General features: G+C 39.6%; 1 protein-coding gene across 4 annotated transcripts in view; it reads right to left on the bottom strand.

Moving 5' to 3' along the window:
* Positions 1 to 12,164, bottom strand: part of TCF20 (transcription factor 20) — a 180,909-nt gene that overhangs the window by 52,400 nt on the left and 116,345 nt on the right. For all 4 annotated transcript variants that reach the window (XM_075833542.1, XM_075833545.1, XM_075833544.1 and 1 more), the window contains exon 3: positions 35 to 128. In XM_075833542.1, the coding sequence (XP_075689657.1) occupies positions 35 to 128 (94 nt within the window). The remainder of the gene's footprint in view (positions 1 to 34; positions 129 to 12,164) is intronic.

Raw genomic sequence — 12,164 nt, 5'->3', positions numbered from 1 at the left:
ACAACTTATCTAGTAGTCAGCATTATACCCTTACCTGAGTCCATGGCACATGGGAAGTGATAGCAGCATGCACAACCCTTATTGAAGCAGCCCAGGGTGGCTCCAGGCTCCTGGCAGTGAGCACAGATCTAGGCAAGAAAGTACACAAGGGTGACCATTTAGCACTAAATAAATTCTACCAAATACAAACAAAAAAAGAGCGGAGTATGTACATCTGTTGGCTGTGCTACTACTCATTTTAGCAGATCCTAGCGAAATCAACATTACATCAGCATTCTATGTCACGTCTAATATGTATTTAGTTAAAAAGTACAAAAAAGTAGATTCCTGATACATTGTCAAAATACCACTCAGCACTTTATACTCACAGGCGGCTTTATACAGTTTTGTATCAAAGTTTAATATTTCATAAAAAATGTATAACTTAAAGAGGCTCTGTCACCAGATTTTCAAACCCCTATCTTCTATTGCAGCAGATCGGCGCTGCAATGTAGATAACAGTAAAGTTTTTTGTTTGTTTTCAAAAACGAGCATTTTTGGCCAAGTTATGACCATTTTTATATTTATGCAAATGAGCCTTTCTTAAGTACAACTGGGCGTGTTTAAAGTTATGTCCAACTGGGTGTGTATTGTGTGTGTACATCTGGGCGTTGTGAATAGAAGTGTATGATGCTGACGAATCAGCATCATCCACTTCTCTTCGTTACCACCCAGCTTCTGGCAGTGCAGAGACACAGCGTGTCCTCGCTCATCCAACGCGATGAAGTTCCTGTGGGAGGAAGTGAGTGACGTCACAGCGTGATCTCGCGAGGACACGCTGTGTGTCTGCACTGCCAGAAGCTGGGTGGTAACGAAGAGAAGTGGATGATGCTGATTCGTCAGCATCATACACTTCTATTCACAACGCCCAGCTAGTAAAACAAGTAAAAAACGCCCAGATGTACAAAACACAATACACTCCCAGTTGTACATAAGAAAGGCTCATTTGCATAAATATAAAAATGGTCATAACTTGGCCAAAAATGCTCGTTTTAAAAAAAAAACAAAAAAAAAAAAACGTTACTGTTATCTACATTGCAGAGCCGATCTGCTGCAATAGGAGATAGGGGTTTGAAAATCTGGTGACAGAGCCTCTTTAAGTCTGACCCAAGCATAAACCTAACAGTTCAAGCTAAGTACTGCTCATACATGCCACTTGTGCCTTAGTGTACATACCCATAAGTGTTAAAAAAAAAAAATCACCAAAAGACCATATATTTTATTTTAGGCAGGATAGTAAAAAAAATGTAACACACGCATGTTTCCACAAATACATTAAAACTGCAGGAACTCAAAACACAATTATTTTTTTTACCTTGCAAATATGACAAAAACATGGCTGATACGACCAGAAGCTATTGAACAACCAAATCCAATATATTAAAAATAAACGAGAAAAAAAACCCCACACACTTGAAACGGTCGACCACCTTCACGCAACTTTGCACCAAAAATAGCATTAAAATTAGATTATAACAGTTACTAAAAACACAGGGCTCCAGGCTGTAGAAAAGTCAATTAGATTGTTGAAATAATTTAGCTCTATGTAGCAGGACTCCAGGCTAAAATAAACTAAAAATGACTTTGGTGCCTTAAACGGGTTGTCCTGTCACAGGGTGGTTTTTCATACGGATTACCTATCTACAGGATAGGTCATCAGTATATGATCATTAGTGCAGGGTCCGGGGACCTCCAATCAGTTGTTCTGGTGCCCGAAGGCAGCCGGATGTTATGCAGTGGCCAGTGTCGAAAGCAGATGACTCTGGTCATAGTATAGTGGCCGTGCTGCCGCTCTGCTCCTATTCAAGTGAATAGGAGCAGAGCTGCAGTACGGCCGCTATACAGTGTACGGAGCCATCTGCTTCCAACACTGGCCACTGCATAACATCCGGTGCCCTGAGGCAGCCAGAACAACAGATTGAGGCAGGGTATGGGTGTATCACCCCTACCAATCATAGACTGACCTATCCTGTATATGGGAAAAAATATATAATAAGAATCACCCCGAGTCTGGACAACAACCTTAAGGCACCAAAGTGATTTTTTTTAGTCTAGAGTCCTGTTGCATAGAGATAGATTATTTCAACAATCTAATTGACTTTTCTACAGCCTGGAGCTTTTTGGAATAAAAAAAATGATCAAAAAGTCACATGTACCCCAAAATTATATCGTGAAAACTACAAGCTGTAGAAAAGTCAATAAGATTGTTGAAATAATCTCTCTCTATGCAACAGGACTCTAGACTAAAAAAAATATAAGCCCTCACAACCGCTAAATTGACAGAAGAATAAAAAAACAGTTCTGGCTCTCAGAAAATGGCGACAAATTTTATTTTATTTTTTTTAGCAGATAGTTCTAAATTTTTTTTTTTAAAAGTGGTAAGACATAAAAACAAATCAATTTGGTATCGCCTGTAGAATAAAGGTGAATATGTAGATTTTAACCACCTGATGGACGCCGTAAAAACAAAATCCCCCAAAAAATGGCTCAATCACTGTTTTTTGCCAATATCACCCCACAAATAAAAAAAATTCAGCATCCCATACATTATGCAGTAAAATAAATGGTGCCATGAAAAACTACAACTTGTTCCGCAAAAAACAAACCCTCATATGGCTATGCCGACGAAGAAATAAAACCGTTATGGCTTTTGGAAGGTGGGGAGGAAAAAACAAAAAACTCAAATTGGCCGTGTCGTTAAAGGGGTTAATTTAACCCGTTAGTGACCAGCCCATAGTCTTTTTACGTCAGTCACTACGTCGGTCACTATTCCGATGCCATAGACTTTTTACGTCGCGGCATCGGAATAAGTAAACAGAGCAGGGAGCTGTCAAATCTCCCTGCTCTCAGCTGCCAGAGGCAGCTGAGGGCGTCCCTGCTCTGCCGGGTGAGATCGATATTAGCATCGATCTCACCCGTTTAACCCCTCAGATGCGGTGCTCAATAGCGAGCACCGCATCAGAGTGGTTTTGGAGAGAGGGAGGGAGCAATAAGATCGCCGAGTGTCTGTGTCTCCCATGGCAGCCGGGGACCTAATAAAGACCCCCAGGTCTGCCTGTAATTAATGCCTGCTAGATCATGCCGCAGGCATGACCTAGCAGATGCCTGTCCGTTTTAAACGGACAGGAAGTAATACACTGCAATACAGAAGTATTGCAGTGTATTATAATAACGATCGGAGGATAGTGAAGTCCCCTAGTGGGACTAGTAAAAAAGTTTAAAAAAAAGTTTAATAGTTAATTTAAAAAAAAAAGTGAAAAAAAAATAAAAAATGTAAAACCCACTTTTTCCCCTTACAAACTGCTTTACTATTAAAAAAAACAAAATAAAGTTAAAAAGTTACACATATTTGGTATCGCCGCGTCCGTAACGACCCAGACTATAAATCTATTACATTACTTAACCCGCACGGTGAACGCCGTAAAAAATAAAATGACGGAAAAGTTGCTGTTTTCTGTGAATCCTGACTTTAAATAAATGTGATTAAAAAGTGATCAAAAAGTCGCATCTACTCCAAAATGGTACCAATAAAAACTACAAGTCTTCCCGCAAAAAAAAAAGCCCTCCTACAACTGCATCGGCGAAAAAATAAAAACGTTACGGCTCTTCAAATATGGAGACACAAAAACAAATAATTTTGAAAAAAAAACAAAACGTTTTTACTGTGTAAAAGTAGTAAAACATACAAAAACTATACAAATTTGGTATCGTTGCAATCGTAAGAACCCGCTGAATAAACTTGTGTTATTTATACCACACGGTAAACGGCGTAGATTTAAGACGCAAAAAAAGTGACACGAAATTTCAGATTTTTTTCTACCCCCCCCCACAAAAAAGTTAATAAAAGTTAATCAATAAATATGTACCTCAAAATGGTGCTATTAAAAAATACAACTTGTCCCGCAAAAAAAAAGACCTTATACAGCTATGTCGACGCAAAAATAAAGAAGTTATAGCTCTTGGAATGCGACGATGGAAAAACGTAAAAAATAGCCTGGTCATTAAGGTCTAAAATAGGTTGGTCATTAAGGGGTTAAATCAGGTTATGGTCATAAACTCTTTTTTTCTTTATTACTACCCACATTCAAAAATATCTTGAAATATTACAGTTTTCAGTGGCCACTAGAGCAGTCACCATAGGCTGATGCTTCTAGTTTTCTGTAGCTCACTTGCCAGCTTTGACATATAGATTGGGACAGCACAATCAGGTGCATCTCATTATAATTAGAGGGTAGATCATTATCATTAGAGGGTAGATGAGTTCATTACAGCTCTATGGTACTGTTGAAGGCCTAGATAAGGCAGGATGGTAAAATGTCCAGGAGGGTTAAGGCGGTCTTACACAGTCCGACGCGTTACTACGATCGCTCCTCCCCATACATTTCTAACATGTCGGCACCACATCTCCCGTTTACACAAGGAGATGTGCTGTCGAAAACTTTAATAGGTTCGGCATTTAACCCCTTAATTACCAGGGCCTTAAAATGCCTTCACCCCTTTCCGACATCTGCCGTATATATACGGCGCGGTCAAGAAGGAGTTCCCGCAAACCGCAGTACCATTACATTGTGGCGATAGTGCGGGCTCAGAAGCAGAGCCTGCACCATCACCGCCGGGTGTCAGCTGTATATTACAGCTGACACCCTGCTGTAATGGCCAGGACCAGAGCTAGTCTCCGTTCTGGCCGATTAAACCCTCAGATGATTAACTCAGACATCGCAGCATCTGAGGGGTTTTTAGCTGACCGGGATCGCTGGGGTGCCGATTATTGGTATGGAAACCTGAGGCCCAACGATGGCCTCCGCGTCTGCCTAGTACGGTAGGCTGTAAGGACTCGCCTCCGGCAGGTTCTCATGGGCTTGCGATCAGTGTATTAGAACAGTGATCTAGTGGGACAAAAAAATAAAATTTTTAAAAGTTAATAAAAATCTTGTGTAAATATAAAAAAAAGTTTCAGGTTAAAAACCCCCAAATTGCCTTTTTTTTCCCCATAAGTCTTTTATTATTGGAAAAAAACAACCCAAAAACTATACATAATTGGTATTGGTGCGTCCGCAACAACCCAATCTATAAAACTTTTACATAAATTTATCCTGCACGGTGAACGCTGTAAAAAAAAATAAAAAACTATGTGACAAAACGCCAGAATCACTGTTTTTAGGTCATATTTCTTCCCAAAAGATGAAACTATAAAAAAAAAAAAAAAAAAAAAAGTGATAAAAAATTAAAGTTTACCCCAAAATAGTACCAATAAAAAAAGACAGCCCATCCTGCAAAAAATAAAATAAAACTCACACAGCTAAAATAAAAAAAAAAAGTTATGGGACTTAGAATATAGCAACACTACTTTTTTTTAAAAAGTGATTTTATTGTGCAATAGCTGTAATACATGAAAAAAAAACCTATATAAATTTGGTATTGCCGTAATCGTATCAACCCGCAGAATAAAGTTAACATAATTTATGGCGCACGGAGAATGCCGAAAAAAACCCCAATAAGAAACAATTCCAGAATTGCTTGTTTTTGGTAATTCCCTCTTCCAAAAAATGAAAAAAAAAAAAAGTGATCAAAAAGTCACGTGTGTTCCAAAATGGTACCAATAAAATCTACAGCTTGTCTCGCAAAAAACAAGCCCGCACACAACTCCAACAACCAAAAAATAAAGAAGTTGTAGCACTAGTAATGCGGTGATGAAAAAACATCCCGATGTGCAGGCTGGAGGGGAACATTCCTTCAGTTTCAGGGCCCTAGTATTTAGAACTAGAAAGGGAAGGAACATAGCTGGAAACATGGGCACCAGTCTTATATCAGGAAACCTTTTCCTAGCAAAATTTCTGAAACTAAAAGTCCCCAAAAGGTGCAGTTACAACAGGGGATAAGAAAGGACACCGTTTATCAGTGCGACACCAGCCTGCCCATAACGGATTGATTCACAGCGTACCACACATCTATGGATAGTTTTATCATTTACCCAATTATGATACACTCATATTATGCCCTGATGTACTCCGCACAGATTACATATGCCCCCACATTATAAACTGAAACACCAATAATACTCAAAGAAAACTACTAGCAAGCATAATCCGCGTTCCAAATGGGGCTCCTTCCCTTATAAGCCCTACAGTGTGCCAAAACAGCAGTTTACGTCCACATGTATGGCATTGCCATACCCGGGAGAACCCGCTTAACAATTTATAGGGTAAGATTCTCCAGTGGCACAACATAATGTGCGGTGAAATGGCATATCAGTGGAGAAATTGCAATTTTAACTTTGCATCATCCACTGCATATAAAAGGATTATCCGACGGCGAGAAAAAAAAATTAAAAAAAAATGCACCAAACACCTAACACATTGATCTACACTATATTTATATTTTCATCCCAAACAATTTTACTCCAAAAGCTCCTACCATTAGATCGTTATGTCAGCTTACACGCTGTATTACTGCCAGGTTCTAGGCAGGACATCAAGTTATTCCTTAGTTCTTATCCTACATGTCCCATGATGCTTTTCATTACGCTCAAAGTTATCTCCGGCCCAAGAAATCCCTCTGCCCTTTCTATCCTGAGCGTGCCACATTTATTTTAGCCCTTTACCTCCACAGCAGAAATAGAAGATGTCAGAGGTAAAACTTCTTGTTAGCATCCATTGAATCCTTGTTAGTGCCGATGCGCACTGCCCTTGTGGTGGACGACTCGACCACCGTGTACTTTACGCTGCGGTCATGTCTCCTCAAGAAGCGTTGACCAGGCTTTCTTCATGTATTTCGAAGCTGGATAAGCCACTGACGTCACTATAAAGTGACATTAGTGGCTTCTATGGTACCGCACCGGAATCCTCGGCCATTGCGCAGAATGAATATGGGAGATTCCTGACGTCACTTAGACCCTGCACAGGTACAATGAGGTATTGATGCAGGGGGCTGGGTTTTCTAATCAGCCCCAGTCCATTTCAGTCACGTGGTGAATGATGCACCGACACCAAGTGAATGAAGAGGTGCTTCAATGTCACGTGTAGCAGTATCGGGGCGTCATCACGAACAGGAAAACTACAGAAATAATGAATTGCGTGACCACAGTGCCTACAGACTATATTTAGTGTCTTAAACATACAAAGTATATTACAAAGTAACTTATATATTGAATAAGTGTATAAGAGAACATTTTTGTTCTCTGGATAACCCCTTTAATTTCTGAAAAACACCTGTGGGGTCTAAATGCTTACTACACCCCCTTGATATATGCCTTTAGGAGTGTAGTTCCTAAAATGGGGTCACTTATTTTGTTACATAAGGGGTTTTGCAAATGCGACATGGCGTCCACAAACCATTATAGCAAAATCTACGCTCCAAAAGTCAACCACCACTCCTTTTCTTCTGAACCCTCCCATATGTACAAACAGCAGTTTATAACCACATATGGAGTATAGCCGTACTCAGGAGACATTGCTTTACAAACATTGGGGTGCTTTTTCTCCTTTACTTCTTGTGAAAATGAAAAATGTTGACCTAAAACGACATCTTATTGGGAAAAAAAAATTCTTCATTTTCACGGCTTAATTTTAATTAATTCAGGTCCCTTCTTTTTGCCGAGGATACGGTCACTGGCCACTCCTACCTGGACATGTTAAAGAGGCTCTGTCACCACATTACAAGTGCCCTATCTCCTACATAATGAGATAGGCGCTGTAATGTAGGTAACAGCAGTGTTGCTATTAATCCCATCCTCTATATCATTAATAAATAAGCTGAATAATAGTGGTCCCAGCACTGAACCCTGGGGTACACCACATATAACCGGGGACCATTCAGAGTAGGAATCATTGACCACAACTCTCTGGATACGGTCCTTGAGCCAATTCTCAATCCAATTACAAAACGAGGCTATCTAAACCTATAGTCCTTAATTTGCCCATTGGACGTCTATGAGGGACAGTGTCAAATGCCTTTGCAAAGTCCAAAAACTCTATATCCACAGCGGCCCCTCTGTCCAGGCTTCTGCTCACCTCTTCATAAAAACAAAATCAGGTTGGTTTGACAGCTTCTGTCCTTAGTAAAACCGTGCTGGCTGTCAATTCGAATACTATTTTTTGACACAATCATGTATATAGTCCCTCAAACATTTTTCCCGCGATGGATGTTAAGCTTACTGGTCTATAATTACCCGGGGAAGACCTAGAGCCCTTTTTGAAAATAGGCACCACATTTGTCCTGCGCCAGTCCCTTGGCACTATACCAGTCACTAGAGATTCTCTGAATATTATGAAAAGGGGGACAGAAATAACTGAACTAAGCTCTTAAAGAACTCTTGGGTGACCCATCTGGTCCCAGGGCCTTGTGCACATTTATGTTATTTAACTTAGCTCGGACCATATCAACATTCAGCAAATTCAGTATTATAATTGATGTATTAACAGCACTGGCACCGGCTACATCAGCTGCTCTTTCTTCAGTTGTATATACAGAGCTAAAGAACCCATTTAGTAACTCTGCCTTCTCTTGATCCCCTGTGACCAACTCCCCATTACCACTATCTAGGGGTCCTACATATTCAGACCATGGCTTTTTTGCATTTATATATTTGAAGATTTTTTGGAGATTTATTGTGCCATCTTTTGCCACCTGCCTTTCGTTTTGTATTTTTGCAGATTTTATGAAGCTCTTTATCATTTACAAAGGCTACAGCTGTACCCTCAGATTTGTATTTTTCAAATGCCCTTTTTTTGTCATATATTGCCCTTTTTACAGAAGGTGTAAGTCACGTGGGGTTTAATTTTAGTCGTTTATACTTGTTACCTATAGGAATACATTTTGCACTATAATTACCCAAAGTAGATTTGAAAATGTCCCATTTATCATTTGTACCGTTATTTAACATTAGTTCTTCCCAGTCTATATCCTGAATTGCAGCCCTTATCCTGGGGAAATTGGCCTTCTTAAAATGAAGTGTTTTTGCCCTCCCAGCCTGTGTTTGTTTTTTACAGTATACACTACTGTTCAAAAGTTTGGGGTCACCCAGACAATTGTGTTTTCCATGAAAACTCACACTTATATTTATCAAATGAGTTGCAAAATGACTAGAAAATATAGTCAAGACATTGACAAGGTTAGAAATAATGATTTTTATTTGTCAATTTTCTCCTTCAAACTTTTATTTAGTCAAAGAATGCTCCATTTGCAGCAATTACAGCATTGCAGACCTTTAACATTCTAGCTGTTAATTTGCAGAGGTAATCGGGAGAAATTTCACCCCACGCTTCCAGAAGCCCCTCCCACAAGTTGGATTGGCTTGATGGGCACTTCTTGCATACCATACGGTCAAGCTGCTCTCACAACAGCTCTATGGGGTTGAGATCTGGTGACTGCGCTGGCCACTCCATTACAGATAGAATACCAGCTGCCTGCTTCTTCCCTAAATAGTTCTTGCATAATTTGGAGGTGTGCTTTGGGTCATTGTCCTGTTGTAGGATGAAATTGGCTCCAATCAAGCGCTGTCCACAGGGTATGGCATGGCGTTGCAAAATGGAGTGATAGCCTTCCTTATTCAAAATCCCTTTTACCTTGTACAAATCTCCCACTTTACCAGCACCAAAGCAACCCCAGACCATCACATTACCTCCACCATGCTTGACAGGTGGCGTCAGGCACTCTTCCAGCATCTTTTCAGTTGTTCTGCGTCTCACAAATGTTCTGTGTGATCCAAACACCTCAAACTTCGATTCGTCTGTCCATAACACTTTTTTCCAATCTTCCTCTGTCCAATGTCTGTGTGTTTTGCCCATATTAATCCTTTCCTTTTATTAGCCAGTCTCAGATATGGCTTTTTCTTTGCCACTCTGCCACGAAGGCCAGCATCCCGGAGTCGCCTCTTCACTGTAGACGTTGACACTGGCGTTTTGCGGGTACTATTTAATGAAGCTGCCAGTTGAGGACCTGTGAGGCGTCTATTTCTCAAACTAGAGACTCTAATGTACTTGTCTTGTTGCTCAGTTGTGCAGCGGGGCCTCCCACTTCTCTTTCTACTCTGGTTAGAGCCTGTGTGTGCTGTCCTCTGAAGGGAGTAGTACACACCGTTGTAGGAAATCATCAGTTTCTTGGCAATTTCTCGCATGGAATAGCCTTCATTTCTAAGAACAAGAATAGACTGTAGAGTTTCACATGAAAGCTCTCTTTTTCTAGCCATTTTGAGAGTTTAATCGAACCCACAAATGTAATGCTCCAGATTCTCAACTAGCTCAAAGGAAGGTCTGTTTTATAGCTCCTCTAAATAGCAAAACTGTTTACAGCGGTGCTAACATAATTGCACAAGGGTTTTCAAGTGTTTTATAATCATCCATTAGCCTTCTAATACAGTTCGCAAACACAATGTACCATTAGAACACTGGAGTGATGGTTGCTGGAAATGGGCCTCTATACACCTATGTAGATATTGCATTAAAAACCAGACGTTTGCAGCTTGAATAGCCATTTAGCACATTAGCAATGTATTTTTGATTAATTTAATGTTATCTTCATTGAAAAAAACTGTGCTTTTCTTTCAAAAATAAGGATATTTCTAAGTGACCCTAAACTTTTGAACGGTAGTGTAGGTAAAATATAACTATATAACTATATTGTGATCACTGTTATCAAGGTTTTCACGAACATTGACATTCCCAACAAGATCTGCATTATTAGAAATGACCAGATCCAACAGAGCTTCACCTCTAGTCGGGTCTTCCACAAACTGGCTCATAAAAATTTTCTGTAACAGGTTGAGGAAATTTCTCCCCTATGCAGTTGAAGCCGAACCATGGCACCAATTAATATCCCTGTAATTAAAATCTCCCATTATCGCTACAGTACCCACCTGTGCAGCCCGCTCCATCTGTTTATAACATCTCCTCAGTTATATTGGGGGGGGGGTCTATAGATTACACCAAAAGTAATTTTTCCAGTGTTCACCTCCCTTTGTGAGGAGAACATTTGTGGGTGGAATTAAAGTCTTTACTCACTATTGTCTCTTTCACACTCGCCTTCATATCACTTCTCACATACATACACTACCACATTTCCTATTTGTCCTCGCTTTCCGAAAGTGTAAAACCCTGTAGATTTACAGCCCAGTCATGTGAAGAGTCCGGCCATGTTTCAGCAACACCAACTATATCTATATTTTCTTCCAGTATCAAGGCCACCAGCTTCCCCATTTTGCTTGCTAGACTTATGCCATTTGTGAATATACACTTTAAACATTCAGCGTCAGAAATGTGATTTGGGCATTTTTATCTTCAATGTGGTTTTGTAACCAGAGGATCTCTTTATCCTGTTGTCTAGTCCTCTCCCCACAGTCTATTTCTAGAATTCTCTCCCCCAGCACAGCGGACCCCCTTCCATTCAGGTGCAAATCATCTGCAGAATACAGTTTGTACCCCAATGAAAAGTCAGCCCAGTGCTCTAGGAAACCAAAGCCTTCTCCTCGACACCAAGACTTCAGCCATGCATTTAACTCCCTGATACCAAATATCTATATTTTTATGTTTTACCACTTTTACAAAGAAACAACGAATTGTTAAAAAAAAAACTACTAAAAAAAACCAATGTGTCTTCATATTTTGAGCGCCATAACTTTATATTTCCATCACTTGAGCAGTGTGAGGGCTAGTTATTAGCGGGTGAGCTGTAGTTTTTGAAAGCTAAAGTGACTAAATAAAACAGCAATTCTGGCGTGCTTTTTATTTTTCCAAAGCATTCCATATAAGGGTCAAATAATGTTATATTAAAAAATTTTTGGACTTTTACGGACATTGAGATACAAAATTGTTAATTTTTTACATTACTTTAGGGGAAAACTGGGAAAGAGGGGGTATTTGGTTTTGAACTTTTAATATTTTTTTGTACATTAAAAAAAAAAAATTAAAGAGGCTCTGTCACTACATTATAAGTGGCCTATATTGTACATGATGTGATCGGTGCTGTAATGTAGATTACAGCAGTGATTTTTATATATTGAAAAACGATAATTTTTTACAGAGTTATGACCTATATTAGCTTTATGCTAATGAGTTTCTCAATGGACAACTGGGCGTGTTTTACTTTTTGGCCAAGTGGGTGTTGTGGAGAGAATTGTATGACGCAGACTA

This window comes from Rhinoderma darwinii, chromosome 7, assembly GCF_050947455.1.
Source record: "Rhinoderma darwinii isolate aRhiDar2 chromosome 7, aRhiDar2.hap1, whole genome shotgun sequence".
NCBI classification, from domain to species: domain Eukaryota; kingdom Metazoa; phylum Chordata; class Amphibia; order Anura; family Rhinodermatidae; genus Rhinoderma; species Rhinoderma darwinii.
This window is presented reverse-complemented; position numbering and strand designations above follow the sequence as displayed.